Below are 24,650 nucleotides of genomic sequence, written 5' to 3' on the forward strand. Positions count from 1 at the left end.
TAAGTTTAATGAAGTCAGGGGCAACGAATTTGGGAGTCGCTGTAATACATTATGCAAAACCTCATTATCTTAAAACTTCATCTTATCGGAATGAACTCCGACTTTTGTGTTTATCTTAAATATGCTATTAATTATCCTATTGTTGGAGTAAAATCCGGAAGGCCACCCCCCGCGCCTTCCTCACCGCGGTGCGGCGCGCCTTTATAACAACGAACGAGCGGCGGAGTCGTCCATTTCCTCTGCTACTCGCGCGCACATTATCGCGGAACCTCTGCCCATTTATTTCTACCGTCATTTTGCTGTTCATTGTCAAATAAATGTATTTCGTTTGATTTGCTTTTAATTTGAACTATTTCCAGTACTTTTTTTATTAAAATAGGTCGTTTTTATTAGATCAGAAGTGGGATTCGAGGGCTTTATGCCGCCGAAACCATTCTGATTATTATTATTTTTTTTTCTTATCTAACGTATTTGGGCAGAGAGTTTCGCGATCATGCCAGCGAACAAAAGGCATAGCACTAGGAGGAGACAACGATCACCGTCTCCTCCAACTACTAATCCTTTGGACGAGATTTTGAAGAGATTACAGGCTCTCGAAAATCGTAGCAGCGCGGAACCTCAAGCTGTTTCTGCGGACATGGACCAAGCTGTGGTGCGCCCTATCGAGACAATGGGCGACGCGACGCCGCCGTCCGCGACGTCGGCAGTGCGGTCATCATTACTTGACGGCCACATCGGCGCCACTCCACCTGCACCAACGCCAGTACCAACAGCACCTGCCGCCCCCACTTCTACCCCTGTTACGACGACCACCACCACCGAGGCCACTATGCAGAGCGATATGAAATCGGCAGCCGAGAACTTTCTGACAGCGCTGATGTCATTCCCGGTGAGATCAAACCAATATTTTGTTTCTGATTTCGATCCTAGTGTTCATGAGGTCGATACGTGGTGTGACGAGGTCGATAAAGCCTTAAAAATAAATCGTTGGGATGACGCAGAATGTCTCGCGCGGGTAGGAAACTGTTTAAAGGGTGAAGCTCGTACCTGGCTGAGCCGATGGACAAGTACTGTCCGCACGTGGTCCACTTTTAAGTTAGAGTTAAAAGCTTTGTGTCCACGCAATATCGACATCGCGAACATTTTATACGATGTGATGAAAACGGAATCTGATAGATTTTCAACTTATGCAGAATATGCTCGAAGGTCATTGTTAAAATTGCGTATTGTTAAAGGCCTAAATGATACACTTCTAACAGCGATAATTATACGCGGTGTTGTTGACCCACACGTTCGTGCCGCTGCTGCAAACGCAAAATTAACTTCCGAGAACATAGTCGAATTTTTGTCAAATTTTGTTAAGCCGACATTAGCGCCACAATTTAGAAAGCCGAATACAGTGCGACACAAAAGAGATGAAAATAAATGAGGGCGCCACCGTCGCTCATGTAGCAACACTGATACTGCGACGCAAGCGATCTTGATACTATAGAATAAAAATCCAAAAATCTATATAATATAATCTAAAATAAATACCGCGATTTAAACCGTTATAATTGTTTCATTGTAGCAATAGTGTAAATTTAAGACAAAAATACATTCGTATTTTAATTGACCTAGGTCAAATTTTACTTAAATGTATTTGGAATTAGTTATTTTATAAAAATCGGTCAAGTGTTTAGACTGCAGAGGCGCACATAGAATCAAACATACAAACAAACAAGCATACATGCAGCTCAAACACATTACCCTCTTTCTGGGTCCGTCGGGTAGAAAAAAACAAGGCGATTTGAAAACCACATATTTTTATTTTTTTTGTAGATAAATTTTGTACATTAATGTAATTCATCATAATCTAAATATTGTACTCCTTCAAAGGACTGATCATCACTCTGTTTCGAAGTACTGGCAAGAGGGTACGGGGCATCTTCAGTATCTGTAAATATGATACAGTAAATATGATTTTTTTTCTTATGGTTTGATTGATTAATACCTGTATGAAAACAGTTATCACTATACTATGTAGTAAAATCTAAACTAGGTACTTTATTTGAGGCTGGTTGGATTGGATATAACTTCTTGACTCAAATTGTGCTGGTCGCACTATAAAAACTAGTTTTTGTTTACATACAAATAACCTCAAATTAAATTGCGAAAACGTAATAATCGCCATACATACATACATTAAACACTCGTCACTAATGGAATATTCTATTTTACGTAGTACTGAGCAAAAATAAATGGAATCTCACCGGTATATTCTGCTGTACGTTTGTAAACGTTTTCCAAATCAGTCAATAAATTTCCAGCTTGAAATTCGGACAAACACCGAATAAAAACTTTATACACCACATCACGGACACCGCTACGTTTAACCTTTTTCATGATGTCTCCTTTTTTATTTAAATTTCTTGTTCTAAATAACAATTTTATCTCAATAATTCTCCACTTCACGAAAAAAACAACAAATTTTTATTCAACTTGACAGCTACATTGCCAATTCAGGGTTGCCAGGTAATGAAAAACGAATTAGTTCCAAAATAATTAATTTCATCTCTTTTATGTCGTACTATAACAATGCCGATAATAATGATCGTATTAGTAGAAATCAAAATTCTAATCAGTTTTCTTTGAAACGTAAACATTTCGATTCTAAGTTAATTAAGTGTTATGAATGTAACCAATTCGGTCATACAAAGAGTGAATGTTCGAAAAAACCAAAGTTGACTTTTGATTCTAACATTAAAAAACAGCCTACGTCTGAATCGCCGCTGAGATGCACATTTTGCAAAAAGATAGGGCATACCGAAGACAAATGTTACACGAAAGAAAGGGTTGATAATTCTAGAAATAAAAGTAACGTTAATTTTTGTTCCTAAAATGTGGGTATTACGAAAAATAATGACATAATTACTGGTGTGATTTTAGGTATACCGGTTGATATTTTAATTGATAGTGTTCATGTGTTTCGTTATTGTCCACAGAATTAGTGAAGTACTCAGGGGAAACCGACGTACCAGGTATTACGGGGACTTGGAGGTAAGGAAATTTTTTCTAATTATTTTGTAACCTTACCGGTTGAGTTGAATGGTATTACTTTGGAAGTTGATTTCTATATTGTGCAAAAATGTTCATTTAATGTTCCCGTAATACATAATTGGTACGGACGTTTATTTAAAAGGAGTAGCTTATATTAGGACTTGTGATTCTCAACGCATAGTACACAGTAGCTCAATCGTTTCGGAAGTTAGGCAGGTAGATTTGATGACGTCATTTAATTAAATTAATACCCCCGTTACCGGTGTATGTAAAGAAAAATTAATCAACATACTTGCCAAATATTCAAAAATTTTTTTTTAAGCGGTACAGCGACCACTACTGTTACAGATAGTGAAGTGCAAAGGTCAGGTGCGACCGAGCGAGTATAATATTGAAGCTTTAGTTAAATCTCCAAAACCAAGTAACGTTAAGCATTTTCGTCAATATTTAGTACCTAGGTAAACATTTTAAAATCGTAACTGATTGCAACGCTTTAAAAATGACTTAACAAAAAATGTTTACATGCAGGACTTTGATTTCACTTTAGAATACCACAAAGGGGTACTTATGTCACATGTGGATTACTTAAGTAGGAATCCGATTAACTTGATTCACGCAGTTGATAAACCGCAAAATTGGGCAAAATTATTCCAGTCAGGTGACGAGTAGACTCTAAATTTGTTAGAAAAATTAAGCAATGGGGAATTAGATCTTTTACAAGTATGACATAACGGGTGAGGAAACTCGGTATTTATGTTTTGTTCCAAAGGCATTTCGTTCGAGCTTGTTGCGCGTCTTCCACGACGAACATGAGCACATAGGTATAGACAAAACTATTGATTTGATTCTCAAACATTTTTGGTTTCCGGGAATGCGAAAGTTCGTCACTAAATATATGTCATTGCGTTGTCTGCATTTCACATAAACAAGTAGCAAGAGCACCGTTACAACCGATTTCATCTTGGCATAAGAATCCTGTACCTTTTGATACTGTACATGCGGATGTTCTTGGACCACTTAGCGAATCTGATGGCTATAAATATGTGCTAATAATGATAGATGCCTATACAAAATACTGCCTAACGATAGATACGAACTAAAACTACTAGTTTCTTTTCTATGGGAAAACTAGTCACGCGGCGGCTGGGTACATGGTATTGTGGCGCAGCAAGTGGACGCCGGATACCTGTGCTGGATTTTTTGAATGTTAGTATGATAAGGAGTATTTTTGTTATTTGTACTGGTTGTTGGAATAGACCCGAATAAGGCCTGGTGCGCATGGCATCGGGGTGACCTTTTGGTATTGCACCACTGTTGTGCTACCTAGGCATCTGGGTGACGTTGGCGGACGCGCCGACTAGGGACCTGTGTAAGGCCTGTTGTAAGTAGGCATCTGGGTGACGTTGGCGGACGCGCCAACTAGGGACCTGTGTAAGGCCTGTTGTGAGTAGGCATCTGGGTGACGTTGGCGGACGCGCTGACTAGGGACCTGTGTAAGGCCTGTTGTAAGTAGGTATCTGGGTGACATCGGTGGGCCCACCGATTAGGGACCTGTGTAAAGCCTACTGAATAGGTATCTGGGTTGACCTTTGTAGACCAATGTAAAGCCTGGTTGCGCACACATTTAATGGTATTTGGTTACACTGGAACAGATCCGTGTAAAGCCTGTGTATGTAATAGCCACGTGTGCTAGTGTGAATGTTTGTGTAAAGTTTGTTACACGGTTCGGTTTTCCGGTTCAGCTTTCCTCATTTGCATTGGTTTAAGTATTTTTTTTTTCAATGTCGTTTTTTTTTGTATACTCCAGGTTACGATGCACATCATAACGCTGAAGACTGCGAAGCTGGCCCTTCCACACGAGCTGCAGCTGCCACTGAAGGCAGCGAGGACGCTGCCCCGTCAGGAGAGGCCGTGTTGGAGTAAAATCCGGAAGGCCACCCCCCGCGCCTTCCTCACCGCGGTGCGGCGCGCCTTTATAACAACGAACGAGCGGCGGAGTCGTCCATTTCCTCTGCTACTCGCGCGCACATTATCGCGGAACCTCTGCCCATTTATTTCTACCGTCATTTTGCTGTTCATTGTCAAATAAATGTATTTCGTTTGATTTGCTTTTAATTTGAACTATTTCCAGTACTTTTTTTATTAAAATAGGTCGTTTTTATTAGACTATTATTATTTATATAATTAACTGTTAACTGTAACAAACAAGAAAAATATACCAAAATGCTTTTTGCAGTGATGATGACACTCAATAACTAGTAATTAATCTTTAGATGATCGGGAGCTATCCTAAGAATGATGTATATTGTATACTATTAAAACATTACATAATTACCCAATATAATAATAAAAAAAAATATTACTAAAATAAAACATCACGATTATGCCAAATCTACATAAAAATATTTAACATAATTCTCGTTACTCGTTTACAATTCCGCTGGTCTAAAAATTATTAATTTAACAATTAAAATGGAGCCTTCTTTTTCACGATATTGCGGTTAATTTAATTGTAATGCGGACGCTGTTTGCTTTGACTAATGGAAAATATTTTAAGATGGAATATTCGTAACTAAACGTTGAACGTTTATTCTGGGTAATATCATTGACACAGTTTCGTTACAATTTGGAATATTACACAGAATTTACATCAATTTATTGAGATTCTGTATAGATGACAATTTCAGAGAAAATGAAGTTAATTTGTACATTATTTATAACAATACGAGGCCTCAAAAGAGCAAATACAAGACCTTTATAAAAGCCAAATAATTTTAATGTTTTGTATAACACGATGTATATTGTGGTATTCATAACTAACATTTCTATTACGCTACATTTAACAGATAACACTTGTTGATATTTATTGTGATCCAGCTCAATTTTTGTGAAAACTGCAGGAGAGACACATACAATAAAGCATATTCTTTGAATTGGCTTTTCATATTCACCTTATGAAACATACCTTAATGCATACAAGAGTGTTAAAAGTATCGGCGATCTCTTTGCCACGCTAACACAATGACACCTTCATTAATCAATATTGCGACGTGATAAAATGGACGTTGGAGCGTCACCTACGTGATCGCATGCACGTGACGGGAATGCGACGCCTCTCAAACTTTTATAGTTGGACCTTTCTGGATGTTCTGTTGCTTAACTATCAGTAAGATTTAAGAATGTGAATGAACTAAGGTTAATAAGCACAACTTTATGATATTATGTGCTGTTTCTTAGGTTATCTGATGGTTAAAACTAAAATACAATTATTATAAAAATCTACCACCTTCTCCAATCCGACTATCTAAAAGTATTAAAAGTTCGATATGTTATATAAGTTTTTATTCTTTATACTTTTGGCCTGATTAAGATATGGCCTTGTTGAATAAAAGTAATTTCTTAGCAAAAAGTGTAAAAGCGGCTAAAATAGATATTAGATAGCATTCATTTGGTTTGGAAACGAGTGAATAATTATAAAGAGATGTAGTGTAGGAATTATAATTATTTTAATAATGCTAAAAGTTGAAATTTTGATAAGCACCATCAATTATTATTTTAAACATTATTTATAGGTCATAATTGCAAACAAAACGATTCACATTATGAATATTGAAACAAAGCACCTGTGAAATTGTTTCAAAACTGCTTCAGCGTGAAATAATGTATGAAATAAATTGAATTAACGATAAACTTATTTGAGGTGAATTATTTGAGAGCCAGTGGCTGAAAGTACGATACTTTAGTGACATGGGAGCATTGTGTTAATCAATGGAGTAATGCAAAGATTTCTGAATATTATAACTCCATACAAAGTGTCTACGTCAATTTATAAATCTGAACTTTTTGGTACATTAGATAGCGCGTTAGAAGTTTGAACCTTGTGAAATAAATATACAAATATCTATTACTACTAAACTAAAGTGGTCATCTGGTCAAAAAAAAAGTCGTAAGTCATTAAAAGATCGATCAGTGAAACAGTTGTGAAACAACAAAGGACACAAGATTTCACACAGTAGGTACATTATCTGATAAATACGCAAATTTCATAACAGCTATGAGATACCGTTGTGCAGATATTATATATTAAAAAAAAACTAATGAGGTGATTTACCTGAAATTTCATATTAAGCAGATATGTTAAAACTTTTAATACAAAATACAATAAGGTAACGTCGATTAAAAAATAGTGACAATGTAAAGCAAATTGCGTGTTAAATGAGTGCTAAGTAGGTCGAGAGGTTGTTTCTATTACACTTTGCAGTGGGACACAGCTTTGTTTCTTGACACACTACTTGTTCTCAAAACGTAGCTAATGTAAATATTTATAAAGAGTTTATTCCAACTTCAGTTAAATTATCCAATTGTTAAATGTAACCAGACGATAAGGTAATCCCAAATTTAATAGCCACTCGAGACTAAAGTGAATAATAATAGATTTAGGAAGTTTGCGAGGAGAGCAATTTATTTCCTTTTGTAGCGGACTGTTCCGGTCCCGGATTTTTTACAAATAAATCCCTTAAGATTTCTTACAAAGAGTTTCATTTGCATCTTGTCGGTGACGGAGATCAACAGGGGCAAGCCTTGAAATTAGCGATTAGTTCGAACTAAATAAAAAAACAGAGCAGTGGTGGCTCAGTGGTGAGACTTCGGACTTCGAATCCATAAGTCCGGGGTTCGAGACCGGGCGAGCGCGCAGGAAATAAATTGATTTTTCAATTTATCTGCGCACGTTATAACATCACCACTGCTCGAACGGTGAAGGAAAACATCGTGAGGAAACCGACATGTCGAAGAATCAAAAGTTCGACGACATGTGTCATCCGCCAACCCGCACTTGGCCAGCGTGGTGGATTATGGTCTGTACCCTCATAGGAGGCCCGTGTCCCAGCAGTGGGAACGTATATGGGCTGATGATGATGAAATAAAAAAAAACGTTTGGCACTCGGGGACTGCCGCGGTAAAGCTATTGCATAGCATGCCTTCAAGCCACACCTCCGTGGGAGCGTGAGGTTTTTCGTTACGGAATTTCTCGATTCGGTCCCAGCGCTCAAGGCCCGCGATAGAAGCTATGCAATAGGTTAAAAAAAATAATTGTATCCTGGACATCGTCAACTCATAGTTATGTAGCGCTGCTTTTCAAAATTAACGATGTGTTATGTTTTGTACGGCATTCAAACAAGTTATATTCACTATACAATCACATGAATGTACACACACATAACACACAAACTAATGACACGCAATAGGAAACAAGTACAGCTTTTATGTTCCTGTGGATTGACGGTGTACACCAATGTGTACAGTCGCACCAATTTCCTGTCTGCACTGAAATAAGGCCAACAATTCCATTGTGACAGCTATGAGAATTAAACTACGCAAGTTCTATCAACAAGCGATGAATCCAAATCAATCAATTGTGTGTTTGTCTGACAAAGGTGCAACGAATTGATGGTCGAAGATTGCATTTGATTGTACACTCTAGTTTCTCGTTAATATAAATCGGATATAACAGTAAAATTAGTTTGGATCAACACAACACATTAATATGATAATGAAATATTATGAATGGTGAAAAATCTTAAAGCAAATAATTCAATATATCAGTATGGCTATGTATGACGCAAAAAGGATGCATTCGATTCAAAATATCAAGGGCTAAGGCATTTGATTGATTTGAGTGCTCGAATTAAGTTAATTTTGATAAGATCTTTGAACTTTTTACAATTGACAATATCAATCTGTTAATATTTATGAGAATTTTGGATAATTTTTAGAAGCAGTGACTTTTAACCATGATAAGACTACTTATTATACCATTTAACCATGATAAGTATACGTCTTGCTCTATCTCTACACAAGAAGGAGGGACCCCTATGTAGCTCAATTCTCCCTAAGACACGATCGACACTCACAATTAAAGAAAGCTTGTTATAATTTTTATCGTTGATCGTGACGATAGTTGTAAAGAACGCGACGACAACGATTTTTAGGTTTTTAGCTTTATAATTGAAAATACATATTTGTCTCATAATATATTTATCCTGCAAGTAAAACACCAATGTAATTTACTTTTTATAGACGAATTAAATCCAAACTCCAATTTTTTTACAGAGAAATTTCTTAAATAAAACCTGGTAGAGTCATGTGCTCTAAGCTCTACATACGTATTTGACCATGTACCAAAGAGCAACTCTATCTTCATAACATTTTGCATTAATATTCAAGTCTGCCAAAGATCGTGTATTCATTAAAAGTAAAACAGGGTAGCTAAGTCCCTTTCGCAGCCCCACGGCTTCTCTTACCAGATTTATTAAGGCAATTAAACTTGGAGCAAGTTGACAGTTTTTTTCTTTGTTTCGAGTACTTTAATGAGCGCCGCGAGCGGTTCGGAATTAAATCACGGGCATCAAACATTTTTTAAAGCCCACCGATTTTTGGCTTCCGGTTTTACATTATGTTTGTTATGGCCTTCTTTGAACGTGACCTTTATTTTCAACAATGTTGTTTGTATGCCGAAATACAGATTTTTCTTCGGATAAAGGTGAATTAATAGTGTTAAATAATATTATAGAGTTGGGAGCGAGGATGAAGGTGGGCAGAGCACGTAACTATGTTATATTAAAAAGTAATATTGATTTTGAACTTTGCAATGTAAAAAAGTTTTATTTTTGTTGGACTTAATTTTAGATCGGGATTTCTTTCAGGGATTTACATGCAGTCGTTTTTCACATTAGTATCGCATGATTCAGATTAAAAATATTGATATACATACAAATTACAAATGGAATAACTGAAACGAAGCAGCCATTTTGTATAAGTATGATTAAATTGCATATTTTTACATAAACCTCTGTATCAATATAATTATGCACTATAAACTTCAAGTCATAAATCTCCACAAAACCCGTACTAGCCATATGATTTGTTTCTCAAGAAAAATCCAATTAAAAAATCGCACCGGCTAGAAGTGTTCGAAATCCACAAAGTTACCGCGCTGGTCCCTGCGCTCGTTAGCTGCTTGTTATAATCGCCGATCGAAGCCTACCGCCCTTGAGGGCTGGGCCATGAGCTATGTGCGATTGCCAGTATATAATCATTGAAAGAAAGCCTTTATTTTGACATTGCACAAAGTGGTTATTTTCTTGCCAACAATACTGCCTCTCTGTGAAATGTGTTACAAGGTTATAAACGAGCTTCTAAAAGAACAAGCTTCTAGCAAAAATATGCTCTTTTATATTATCTAATTCCTCAACTCAACTCAACCGGACAATAGAATGAATACATTTAGAGAAAACTAATTTTAACTCTTAAAATGTTAACAATATAATTAGTCGATATTTATAATAAATAATAAAGTTTAAAGTTGCCTATATATCGAATGGAAGGATTTCTTAATTTTACGTCGCAGAGCTATTCTAGCAGGTAATGTGATGGCCACACAGGGCCGGCGGGACAACAAGACCCTTTCCTAAGTTCCTCTCGAGCCTCACTTGATAACTTTCCAATTGTATGTATAATGTTTTCCACTCAATTCATTTATTTTCCGTTTTTATTTATTGAATCATGTTTGTTTACGATCTTGAGGTTGAACTGAACATTTTTTGGGTATTTATTTCTTTAATTAACGACCCTTATGCCATTTCAAATTTTATTTGTTTACAAGTAATGCAAAAAAGATTTCTGCATTTTTATAAGTATAAATGGATAATAACAACTTTTTTAACACAATGCAAATGCACATTAAATGTATGGAAATAGGTTTAAATTAATGGGTTTACGAAATTTGATTTATTGCGATTTTTATTTGAACTGTCAACGAGAGATCCACTGGGGTCATTTTCATAATTTTCATTATCAGCTTTAAAAAAATAGTAGGTAAATATATTCTAGCACTAGATTTCCGCCCGCGGCTTCGCCCGCGTTTTCAAAGGAAAACCCGCATAGTCCCCGTTCCCGTGGGATTTCCGGAATAAAACCTATCCTATGTCTCTATATGTGTGCTAAATTTCATTGTAATCGGTTCAGTAGTTTTTACGTGAAAGAGTAACAAACATCCATACATCCATACAAACTTTCGCCTTTATAATAGTATTAAGATTATGATAAGATTTCACGTAACGTTTATTTCTAGTCAACTTTCGTTATTGCTTATATTTCAAAGCATACAAGAGCTACCACGAATTAACAAAGCCACTCATAATGACTATACAAAGTACCTGAAACATTTATTCACAAAGAATAGACAAAACTTACGGCTTCTAGACTATTCTATATGCGGCGCCGCGCCTCAGCTCTTCAGTCGGAATGTGGCGGATTCGCGCCATTGCAACGTGGTCGCGAGCTTAAGCAGTTACGTGCTGTACTTTGTGTTAATATTAGTCACATTTTGTGCATAATGCAACGTTTTTAGGGTTTCATTTTGACGATATTGGTTTAGATGCAAAATATGGTTACGAATATTGGATTTAGTTTTAAAGTGAAAACGTTAAACATTAAAAGTCGTATTTTTTTAGAGAAAATTAAATATTCAACAAAATATAATGCATTCGATGTAAAAATTATTAAAAATGTGGCTTCATTAGTCAAAGGTTTTATGAAAATACGTAATATATTTTCGTAGAAAATTTTGCAGAGCCTAACTAATATCTTTTATCTTTTAATGAAGCATAATGCATATTGCATAATGTTATCTTGAATATTTTATCTTTGCCACAAATACTCGAATTTTGAAATAAAATTATGACTCAAGGCATACCGAGGGGAATAAAATAATTCTCTCATTTTCCGCCGTTTCTTTATAAAATATGAATCGAAGTCGTAATGTTGCCAGGTTTTAATATATTTCCCCGATTTTTCGTTCTGATTTATAAAATATTCCTTGCTTAATTTACGCATACAAGTTGGTAATAAAATCTCTAGAAAAGGTATCTTTTCTTATAGGTTTTAATGCAAATTGAAGGGAAGTTGCTTTTATAAATCATACGGTTTTAAATCGCAATGTTAGGTAAATGACTCCCTGAATGACTTAAATACTGTAAAAGTTTGTCCATTAAGTAAAATGAAATGTAAGAAAAATTAAGCTTACACGTGAAATAGGTTCATATAAATTACCAGATTAGAAGACCCGAAAAAGATATCCTAGAAATATGTATTCAGCAGTAGTTATTATATGTTTGAAAAAGATGTGCTATTTTGTCTGGCTTCCACATTTCTATACCTATGTCTAATAGGATTAACAAGATTACGATTTTTAAAGCTGTACCTATATCCTTAAACTATGTCAGAAGCCCAGAAAACGAAGATATACGACAGCTATACACATAGATAGTTTTTCGAATAAAGTATGAATAAACATGTCTTATTTCGCTCCACTGTCATCATAATACATTGAATACAAAACACAATAAAGACGCCAGCACGGTCAAAAATTCCCTTCCGCTCGAGATATTTTGGATTCTTTACAGAAATAAAATAACAACGTACTTATCATTTCTTCCCACGACATGTAGATTGCCAGGGTTTTTGTAACGGTGATAAATGGACTGGGGCTTACAACTGGAGCTTTCTCACACTTTAAAACTTATTCTTTCTCCGTGTGTAAGCTACTTACTGCTTTGTCATTCCATTTTTATCGAATAACATTCATTGTTTGGTGTTTCAGCTATTTCAGGACAAAGGTATTGTTTATGTTTAGTAATATTGTTGGGAGTAAGGAATTTAAGTTTAATAATTTTATAGTCGCTGTTTTAATTTTAGAGTATATAAAAATAAGTATTAGGTACATAAAATGTAGTACCTATGACTACATTGTTATAATTCATGTTAATTTTTAAATAAAAAATATACCTATATAGAGGTTAGTGCATTACATAAAAAAATCACTGGCTCTCTCAATAGTCTGACTGCACTCCACATTAACGAAACCGACGAAATTAAAATTTTATTTTAAATGAGTTTCAACGTAAATAGAAATTCACAAAAATAACATTTAAAGCGGCGATATTTAGCGAATATTCAACGCTGAAAAGTGTTTTAAGCGAGTTAAATAAGAAGTTTTAGCGCTGCGACTCCGGCCACCAAATTGTTGCACTTCACAGATAATTTCAGGTACACTTTGTACATTTTTAGCTTAATTTCAGTGTTATACAAAATATAAAAAATAAATTGTATTTTTTCAAGGTTTTTTTCAGGGTCGGAACGTTCTATATAACTTGTAAAGAGGAATCTAGTATGTCGGTTCTTCACGGCAGGAGTTGTTTGGAAAAGCTTTTATTTTTATATCAACACACGGGTTATCGAATATATAATATCTATATGCAAATTTTTAAAGAATTTTTCAATGTTCATCGAATTTAAGTCTAATTTAAATTGATTTTATTGCCTAATAATATTGAAATTATCTAAGGTTATAATAATATATATTGTGTATGAAAATACTCCATTTTGTACACTTTTAGCGAAAGGACTGCGAGGCAGTGAAAACCTCGCTCATATAATAATTAGTCTTAATTCATGTAAAATTATGCTGGGCTTGTACACATTATTCCTATATTAATAACTAGAAGCGCAAATTAAATGTGGTTTAAATGAAAATGTTTTCACTGAACACTGAATATGGCTTTCACATTTTTTTGTCAAATGTGACCTCTCTAGAGAGGAAGAGTTACCCAGAGTTAGTCGCGCTTGTGCACGTATAAAAATTTCAGCCAAATTTTCATCCGAAGTTTATAAAAATATAATATAAAAAAGTAAATATTTCACGAGTGCAGTATGAAAAGCGGCGAAATTGTTACAAATAAACAACGGAGCGTACTGACGTATATTTGTGAAATAGAATATTGAGTTTCCGTAAGAGGTGAAGCTTCGGTTTCAGATGTTAAGTACATTTTCGTTGTAATGCAATTAGAAAATAGAATACAAAATTCTTCCCGATCAAAAGTTATTTTTCCTAATTCGGCACCGAGTATTATAACTGAATTAATGAGAAATCGTTTTATTTGTAATTATACACAGTTTTTTCTGGAGTAAAAATTCAGTATTCGGAAACTGATATAGTTTGAAAATATTCTGTAAACTTATGACTTCATAGAATTCCTAGTTTCAAATACCTTTTTTAGCAACAAACATATTTTGCCTTCAAATATGATTTCTTCCAAATTACTTACTAACATTGACTCCAGTTAATGACTGTCACGGTACTTAATAAATTTCTCCAAAATTACGTTCGTCTTCATTAACATGAGTTTCAATTTGATTTTAATTTATTGTACACAAAAGCTTTCGGTTACAAAGTGCACGTTTAATATTCCAACATTTGAATTATGTTTGTTAAGATTAATAATCTAACACATACTGTTACTTATTATAATAACACCTATTCAACTTACTTATTATTCTTATACAAATATTGTTAACTAGCTCCTTGTGTTATAAACGTGTACGTTTGTGAGGTTGGATAGATGTATGTTCGTTTCTCTTTGCGGATTCTTATATTTATATTTTCAGGTGGAATTTTAGGAGCCGATCGTGATTGAAACTAGACAACGAGTATGACTACGGACTTTCTCCCCGCAAACATCAGGAACATCCTAATTCCATCGCGTACTAGGGTGGATGTACCACTAGTTGACCATTTAAGCGGTTTTATCTTTAGCTATATATAAAAAACGGGTTATTTGTTTTACGTTCAATGTTATTTTTGGGACACAGATAATTGAATACTCACTGTAACTATTGTTCTTAATATCAATTTGATAACCTTCAAAGGTTTTATGAAAACTACTCTGAAAGTTATTTCTGCTAAAAACACCATTACTTGACCACTGATCACCAATATCTGACCATCATTACTCTAAAAGTTGACCATTTTCAAAATGGACAAAATGTCCTTCTTCGAACATTAGTTTTGTTTAATAAATAAATATATTATTTAATAAATAAAGATAGGTTGATGAAATCAAACCACTTGGTCACGGAAATCCCCGAAACCTGACTCCCGATAAAAAACTCTTAGTAAAAAATGTGATTACTTACGGGGCACCTACTTAATTACATCTTCGTGTTGAAAAAATGTCAATATTTCTGACCATTGGCAGCAAGGTTTGTTTTTATTTTATAGATGATGTTGCTTTATAGAAAAAACAATAAACTATCATCTGGGGCTGCCGTATTTTCTTAATTGGCGCGTATATTTGAATTTCGGTCATGTATTGGCGCTTGGTCAGCTAGTGGTACATTGACCCTAGTTCTTATCACTAAATATATAGAAAAAACTGTCGCGAATCGGAAAACCAGCCGCTCACTTACTCAATGCTTTCTATACACATCACCTACGAATGTAGAAGCATACATAAATTAAAATTGAACGTCAAACATCTGAATTTTCATTTAACCAATATGAGTTTAAATACAAGTCTAGAGCAAATAGCTATATGTAGCTGTTCAAAGGGTTGCTTCATGATAAACTTTTATCGGAACAAAGTTAGCTGCAACGTGTCAACTGTTGGGCTTGTAACGACGAGTTTAAATTCCAAAGTTTGGTGTCAATGTTTCTGTTGTGTTGTTAAAATTACCTGTATTATATATTTCAACATTAATGTGAGCTTTTCTTCAAAACTACAGTTTAGTACTAATAGACTAGCAATTATTAAAAAAATGTGACATTTCTTGATCTTCAATTAAGAATTTCATAAGAATCATTGAAAGAACGAATGAAAATCCTTTATTGCTATAAAAATACAAATATAAAAGCATACATTTAAAATAAACAAAAGGCGGCCTTATCGCTAGGTAGCGATCTCTACCAGTCAACCCTTCAAGTATAGGAAATAAACAAAACAATAAGTGGGTGAGCAAAAACAAGGCAATACTTGAAATAAGGAAAACTAATTATTAGGTACCTGTTGTTTTCTCCATCAAAATCTGAAAGTATATTAATGCCTATTATGTTGCGTGAAGTGGTCCTAGTCTCCCAAAATAAATATTATGAGCCTACGGACACAAAAATATGAATTTTAATAAGAAATTTTGTGAGTCCGCCTCGAAGCTAATTGCTCTGTAATTGCAGGCATTCTGCTTAATTAACATTTGATTAATTAGACGTCCGAAAACACGGAAGCGCCCGTGGATTCTTTTAAATTGGCCAATTATTTACTCGTGGAAAATTTTATAAATTCACAAAAAATATTACTTTTAGATTGCCTAAACACATTATTTTAACTAGCGTAAAAAAAGATAAATATGTTTCATATATTATTATCGTTAGTACCGATGACTTAAATTTTGAAGATAGGTACTTTTATAACGATTGATGTAAGTGTGCGTTTTGTACTTTGAAGTTATTGATAATTTGTCTTCTGATTTTTTTTTATTAAATACAGCAGGAAAAATTAAATATATAAATGACACATAAAAATAAAACTGAGAAGAACCATAACTACTAAATTTTAAAAGTTTTGTTAAAAATAAAAATTCCATAAATTATACACCGGCTGCTTGAATCTTAATTCCATTAAAATAGTTTTAACTGCACCAGGGTTTGAGAAAAATGTAAATGTCAATTTTAATTTTTCTAGTAAATTGAACTTGCTTGGCTTTAATATTTTTCTTTTAAATTATATTCGTAATTTACTTACTAGCTGAAACTATATCTTTACACTGAACTGAAATCAGTCTCAACGTATATTTTTTGAAATAGGTTCCTTTCAGAAGCACTTTAAAACATGAATATTATAAAAGAATTCACTTTTTAGAGATGTACCTATGTGAAACTTATAGAGGAGATCAAAACGCGCTTAAATATTCTAAACGACTTTTAGATATTACCAGCAAAAGGATGTTAATAAAAGCGTAATGAAATTTTCTGTCTTTCCTGTAAGTATACTATTTATACTTAATTAATTCCAGAAATTATATTTGTTACCAATAACTGAAACTGAAAATAATCTAGAAGATCGAAATTTCAGATAATACAGTGCTTTCGTCGCATGTCAGTGATTGATAAAACTTTTCGTATGTCATAAAATATGTTCAACAGAAACGGTATACCTTAAATGATGGTTTGGAAACCGAAAGCCAAAGAAATAAAAATGAAATTGTACCGTACCTAGTAGAAATGGTATATATTAACTTTATCAGTTTTAACTTTTTAATCACTTCTGGAAAGCTTGTAACAAGCACAACGAAATTAAACATTCCATTTGCTCGCAACGATCTTAGCGATAAATAACAAAATTATATTCATTTGGATGATTCACGTGCAATTTAAAATTCATTGAGCATAGGTCGTTCGTATTCCTTTAATATTCATTGCTGCTCCGCGCCCGAGCCGATAAAACGTGTTTACGATTGCGCGGCGATGGAACGCGAACGAGGACATAAATTAGTAAGGCGATCAGCGATGTATTACTTCTCTGATTTTATGGTAGTACGTGATATAGTTCCGACTTTCTATTGGCTCGCTCTTATTGGCCTAATAAAAGTATATTAAATAATATTTAATGTAGTTTTTGTAAAGTTAGCCGTCATTAATTTGGCTTATTATATGCGATTCCTAAAGCGCAGGTTGAAAACTATCCATAGAAAACTTAGTGAAGTTTGTATCGTATGTGTATTATAATAATAGGGTCATTTCATTTTTATAGTAAACTATATATTTTTATACTCATATTAATCTGCTCCTTAAATATTGCTCAACTTCCAGTAGGGTTGGTTTTTTATCCTGCACGTGAATAAAATTTTCACGATTTTAAACATTTTGTGTTACATAGTCGTGGTTTATACCTACATTAGTTTACAATGTAAGGCGCATTTGCAGCCTTCGGACGTAGACTGTTAATAGAATAAAACGCTCGAGACACTGGATCTCCAAAACACTTGTATCTCAGAGTGCAGCTAAACGCTCGCCATTACGCGCCATTAGATGCCACTTTGTTCTGAATCTCTGCAAATTGCAAGCGCTGGATTGGCAAGAACAAGATGAGCGAAGCGTAACCTTTTTACTGGCCTGGATATTTGTGAGGGTATGTTGGTAAATGGTTACATGACCCACAGAATATAGGAAAGTATAATTTCAAAGGTGGAAGCAGTTCACCTACATAATATAATAATTGAACTCTTTTTATTGGTTGTCATTGTAAAAATATATTACATCCCTTTCTTCGGTTAGATTACTATATTATGATGTCAGTGTGTAGGTGGTACATACGGGTGAAATAATAATTTGTGCTGTATGGTAGTGGAATTCAGCCAATCAACTAATCACAGCAATTCCACGATTTTGTCTTGTTTCATGTCTTTTGCAATAATTGCAAGGGGGGTAATTTTGCTCGCGTCCGTAGCTGTCAAATGTATCCAACCCCTCTTTTTGTTCTGATAAATTATAACGATTAAATGCAGTTATATAAATCTGAAAGGGTCGGAGTATATAAAGCGCTGCACCCTACGCATGAAATCGTGTCTTCTACATAGAACATACAAGTAATCTAACCAAAGAAAGGGATGTAATATATTGAGCCATTGACAATAGAACAAGTCAGAGCATTGTGTAAACGCACCGTTGGATCGCTGGCGGAAAATCTGAGCACCTCAAATCCGTCATACGAGACCCATAATCATTTATAAGCGACGGGAGGCCTTTGAAATAAATTGGGTGTCGATATGTGATTCCCCTGATAAGTATGTTATGGGTTTATTGAATTATATGCTACTATCGTGGACCCTTTCGCTTTTGTTAAGTTTTGGTTGGACGAAATCTAGGGAGGATGTCAAGCGGTAAACTTGTTCATTTACAGCGCGTTGTGTAAAACAATAAGGTATATTGATTTTTGATATAAAATCAGTGAAATATAGTACTAGTAGTAGTGTATTAAAACAATTTCTATAGAAAGATAAGCAAAACATTCCAATTAGATACAAGATTTGGAACAATTTGATCGCGTGTGTTAACATAACATCCTCAGAGACATATTGAACTTTAATATAATTCATATACAATACCGTATTGCTATGCAATAATAGAGATATTCATTCACATATTATGTATATTTGAATTCCAATCTGTTCTCCCTGAGATTGGTACACATACTGTGTGCAATCTATCATTAAATTGCCGAAGCGTTGACCAAGACGTAGAGCCAATACTGCTCAAATATTGGTTAGGTTAATTATTTATCTAGTTTCAGAATCAAATCAGTCAATAGCTAAGTTTTTCAGTATATAATTAAAAAAAAGGAAGATTTAACACAAATTAATATAGGACTAGATTTCCGCCCACGGCTTCACCCACCACGGCTTCATAGAAAAAACCTGTATAGTTCCCGTTCCTGAGGGATTTCCGGGATAAAAAGTAGCCTATTTATTATTTGGATCTCCAACTACCTACAAACCAAATTCATTGTAATTGGTTCAGTAATATTTGCGCGAAAGATTAACAAACATCAATCAATCCATACCTACAAACTTCTGCGTTTATAATAAATGTATTGTAGGATTAATAATTTGTGTTTCACAGAAAGTCTCCCCGTGACCACTATCGCTGTAAAGTGTTCCAACATCTGTGTTATATAATATAATGAAAAAATCGTGTTTAAAATCTGTTAAAAGTCTTTAATTTACAAAGTGTATATTATATTCATTAGATTTCGATCATATCAATTTAATTCTAGTGTCACAGAATACGTTACCTTCGAGGTAGATGGTAATCGCAGTGCGTATGTTGATTAAGGGGAGATCCATTATCCCTTCCTGACATAGATCTTTTATCTAAATACAAAATCTCATTAGGTTAGCAAGTATAGTTAATTATAATCTACTAACTTCCCCAAGCCCGGGAAACTACGTTTGAATTTCTTCCGACATGATTTAAATCATAAAAGAAACTTTACTCTACTTTTTGATATAATTCTTGCTTATATTTAAATAAAGTAATGCTATGCTGCTATTCAAGACATGAAATCTCAGATCATAATAATCTATAAACTCAAAGGTGACTGATATAGTGATCTATCAACGCACAGCCCAAACCACTGGACGTATCGGGCTGAAATTTGGCATGCAGGTAGATGTTAGGACGTAGCTGTAGGCATCTGCTAAGAAATGATTTCCCGAAATTCTTGCGGGAACGGGGAAAAACGGGGATGCACGTACAAAGTCGTGGGCGGAAGCTAGTATTATAAATATCCAACCCTTTTGAAGTTAATTGCTTAATTTCCACTTAGCCGAATTTCCACTTTTTTTTTCCACTCGTATATTATATAGGTAGCTGTAGAGAATAATTCTTAAGCATATTTTCGCTTACACAATAGTTAATGAAGTGTGCTAAAAATATGCGTACAAATATAACACCCAAATAAAACCAACGCAAGCGGAGTCAATTAAAAATTTCAGACGAACGGTATCTTAATTTAATTTACGGATTAAAAGAACCGCTTTCCAATTAAGTTCGCAGTGAAGTTGACAGTTGGCGACTTCGCAGAACTTCAATGATTTCGCGTATTGTGACTCGCTCCAACCAAGTTTTTACTCCCAACTTATAACTTGGAGTACTTAGAGGAGTTAGAAATATCGGAGTTAGTGTTTTAATTAAAGATGTAAGTGATAATCAATTTAGTATTGGGAGTTTAGCGTTTGAAAATAGGTTGTAGATTCAATGTTATGGATGATTCGCTCGATGTATGTTTGTTGGCATTTGAAATGATCGTATTTTAATTTACACAAATAATATATTATTAGAAATATGAACAAATAGGAAGTTACTTTAATATGATTGTTTTTCTTAAAAAAATATACACAGCTCTTTGCCTATAAATAAGTGTCGATAAGAAGAGAATTATTATAAAATGGATACAATTATTTTGGTAGATTTTCCTCAGCCATATTTGGAAATTTTAGCAACAAAAATTGTCAGGAAAAACCGTAAAAACCTTATATAATTTGCTGTTGACAGTACGGCATCTGCCGGGTCAGTGATTTTTATATAAAAATGAAAAATATATCTATATTGTATATTTTATTTTCTGATGTGAAAAGAGTCATGCGAACATCAACTGTATGATATGATTAAAATAATTAAAGTATGAAAGTGCGATGTGCATTGTGCAAACATGAAAATCTAATTGAATGGCAAATATTTTATTTTTAAATAGAGCATAAAAAGCATTTTCCTTGAAACTAATTTGAATAGTGGAATCTACTTTATCACTTCGATAGTACATCAATGTGTTGCATTTAAATTGAAAGAACTTCTTAACACAATGGAGTGGCCTACAGCTTTTTTTAGGTTAACATTAGTCGGTTTTATAAGCAACTGAATATTCAATAATTTTAATTTTGACACGAGAGATTGTTTGTATTAAGCTTGAAAGTTTCGCTATCTAGATTACCCAACGTCTTCTTGAAGCGTATATGCATTTTATACATTAAGTTCTTTCCAGAAGGTTCTCGAAGCGTTTCCCGCGCCTTCCCGCGAGAACGCAAATTGGCGTAATGTAACCGGAGTGGGAGGCATCAAATCAATTATACTGCACCCTGAAAGCCGAGCCAATAAGCCCCCATTAATTGCTTCTCTGTGCACTCGCAATAATGGAACGGAATTTAGCTTTATTGCAATCAAGCTGTTGCGTTTTAATGTGGTTACGATCGATGTTTGTTTTATTAAGTAAATATTGAGAACTAGCTTTCCGCCCACGGCTTTGCCCCCTTTGTCTAAAACCTAAAAAAGTAACTATACATTAAAACCTTCCTTGAGGACCACTTTATCTATCAAAATAAACTGCATCAAAATCCGTTGCATAGTTTTAAAGATTTAATTATACACAGGGACATAGGGACAGAGAAAGCGACTTTGTTTTATACTATGTAGACACAAGGCACGTGTTGTGAATCCTTAGAACACGAATGCTTTTGAATTTTGAGGAACAGTGTATTGTAACTTGTAAGGGGTACATGAATGTACATGAAGAAAGAAATGCTATAAATAATAATCACCGGAAAATCAGGGAGGTAAATGTATAAATGTGTTTTCGGAAGGTGGTTTTTTTTATATCTGATGTTTATTATTAGAAAATAATCATTTTTTGTTACATTTACCTTTACGTTACTCAACTCAAAGACCAAGAAAATCAATGGCTGTTTTCAAAGAAATACAATATTTTGCAAGTTACATCACAAATCAAATACAATGTTGAAGAAAAGCATGGAACTAAAGCACTGCACTTCACGACTGCATTTGAATGGGTTAGAGCATAAAACTTGATTTATTGTTTAACTTTACTATGAGTTTGCCAAAGTATTTGACCCTTTTTTATTATTCACAATACATAGAGAACTACAACACTATTTTCTATATTACTACAGTAATATTTAACATTATCATTTATTACTTTATGCTAGTTTAATTATGATTCAATTATTATCTATTTACTGAAATATTACGTGTACTTATTGACGACAAAAATGTACACAGCAACGGTTGCTTTTCTTTTGTCGCAATCATTCTAGAAAATACAATAATATTAAAATGTATCACAATGGGCATAATTTTAAAATAAACTATGTACTAATTAAAAACTTCGAGAAGCCTAAAAGAAAATATGAAGAAACAAACATTTAAGTTTTTCTATCGAATATCAGTAAACCACCAAAACTATTTGAGCACAGTAACATGCAAAATAATCACCCCATACACCTTGGTGCTACGACTAAGTAACACCTAAGTTAGTGAGCAAGTTATTAAGTCCCACTTAAGCCTCTTTTATAGCGACTGTTCTGTAAGTGGACTTGCTAAGTTTATTTCCTTGTGTGTGCTGATATTCAAGTTAAAATGTAACTTAGATGTAATAAGTAAGTGTAATATGTGCTTTTTAAAGTAAATAAGTTACATTTATAACATAGTTTAATGTGAAACATTTATAAATATCTAATTAAACTTCGCTAGTAAGTATGTTATGGAAGGAAACTGATGCAATTGTTTTGATAATATCAATATTTCTAAGATTATTTGATAAGATATTAAATAAGTATATTTAATAAAGAACTTACAAATAAATGTTTCGTTTTAAATTAAAAATTAACTAAAAAACTTAACGACATTTTTTTACTAGCGTTACAAGTATACCAATTACTATAGTAATACAATAATTACAAGTATACCAATTACTATAGTAATTGGTATACTTGTAACGCTAGAAACAGTTTCTACATTTTTTTTTCATTTTCATTTTCGGTACATTAATATAAATTAAAAGGTCAAGTAGTTTTTGAGATTTTCTAATTAAACATCGAGTGATTCAACGTCCTTATACTTGTATAAGTATACAAAGTTGTAAGTTATACAGATAAGAAGAGAAACAAAATTAAATCTAAAATTAGTAACTTTGATTAAATACTTCGATAGACTTATAATTAGTATATTTACTTTTCTTATTTGAGAGGGATTAAGATGTTTAAGATTCAGGAATAAAGTTTATAATCCAAGAAATCTATGGCGGTTAATTGGAAGAAGCAAATTACAATTTACTTTTCGTTGATTGTAGTAGGTACTTCGAAAAGATGACCAAGGTCACTTAATAATACTATTAAATTGATATTTGATTATAAGCTTTAGGTCTCCTTTAAAAAAATGTCTGTTAGAGAGATTCATTTCAAATGTAGAATTAACAATAGCGAAGTAGAGAACGCAAAGTGTTCTCGTGATTTTATTTATACAAATACTTGGAGACCGTGTAATTTTGTCAGCTCTCCAATTATTAACCAACAACAATGACACGAAAACACATTCTTGTTACATTTAAAAGCACGTTCAACACTTATATTAAAACTATATAAAAACGTCCCAACTTTCAAGAAAGCCATGGTCACTCACATAGTGACAACAAGTATGAATAAAGTGGGAATATCGATATAGAACATCACTAACATGACAATAAGTGTCAAGTGTCGACGATAAAGTTTAGCATCGATGTGTGGTTGCGAAATATTTGAGGATGCACTCAAATATTGAAGCTTCATGGATTTATCTACCTTTTAGGTGAAGGAATATTTACATTTTACTGTATTATAATAACGAAACTCTAGCACTATTCACTATTTGTATATTATAATAGAGATTTATCTATGGGATAGAACTTTCTTCATAATTGTTTTGTTGGGTATAATTTCATGCAATTAATTAATGCTTTAATAATTGAGAAAAAGAAAATAAAAATTTAAAATTATTACAACCAATGTAGAACATGATGTTTTTATTCGGGCACATTTTAAATTAGAACAATGTCTCATAAAATCTATTTTGTGTTGCCACATTTGAATACATTAAACTTTAAAGGCTTCAATTAAAACTGTAAGAGACGGCTAAAGGGCTTTTACTGATTTAATAAGCCTGCCTATTTGACCGTAAGGGTCTTACGTCTGCGGTTCGTCGGCATGTAATGAAATTGCGTTAGAGCTAATTTAGGAATAGATCTTGAAGGTACGGGAATTCCTTTTTATTAGTATACTAGCTTTTCGCCCGTCAAAGGTTCCTCACAAGTCCCGTTCCTGTGGGATTTTCGTGATAAAAACTATCGTATATTATGTTAATCCAAGTGACCCTGGTTAGTTAAATTAGTTTATAT

At 33.7% G+C, this 24,650-nt stretch overlaps 2 protein-coding genes across 3 annotated transcripts; both read left to right on the forward strand.

Annotated features, from left to right (window-relative positions):
* The first annotated feature begins 209 nt into the window (after nucleotides 1-209).
* Nucleotides 210-1,429, forward strand: LOC149904966 (uncharacterized). Its single transcript, XM_090106515.1, has 2 exons — nucleotides 210-319; nucleotides 480-1,429. The coding sequence occupies exon 2, from the start codon at nucleotides 494-496 to the stop codon at nucleotides 1,427-1,429; it is 936 nt and encodes a 311-aa protein (XP_089962641.1). The 5' UTR covers nucleotides 210-319; nucleotides 480-493.
* Nucleotides 1,430-2,577: 1,148 nt separating this feature from the next.
* Nucleotides 2,578-5,143, forward strand: LOC149904967 (uncharacterized). Of its 2 annotated transcripts, none has more exons than XM_090106476.1 (2): nucleotides 2,578-3,039; nucleotides 4,847-5,143. In XM_090106476.1, exons 1-2 carry the CDS (start codon nucleotides 2,962-2,964, stop codon nucleotides 5,126-5,128), a joined length of 360 nt encoding a protein of 119 aa, XP_089962602.1. In that variant the 5' UTR covers nucleotides 2,578-2,961; the 3' UTR covers nucleotides 5,129-5,143. The 2 variants fall into 2 exon arrangements, with proteins under 2 accessions (XP_089962602.1, XP_089962601.1); XM_090106475.1 differs by lacking the exon at nucleotides 2,578-3,039 and adding an exon at nucleotides 3,764-4,245.
* Nucleotides 5,144-24,650: the final 19,507 nt, after the last annotated feature.

The sequence above is a fragment of the Colias eurytheme genome, chromosome 10 (genome assembly GCF_061535395.1).
Source record: "Colias eurytheme isolate Ceu_HAF_F1 chromosome 10, ilColEury1 Martin Lab GWU primary, whole genome shotgun sequence".
NCBI classification, from domain to species: domain Eukaryota; kingdom Metazoa; phylum Arthropoda; class Insecta; order Lepidoptera; family Pieridae; genus Colias; species Colias eurytheme.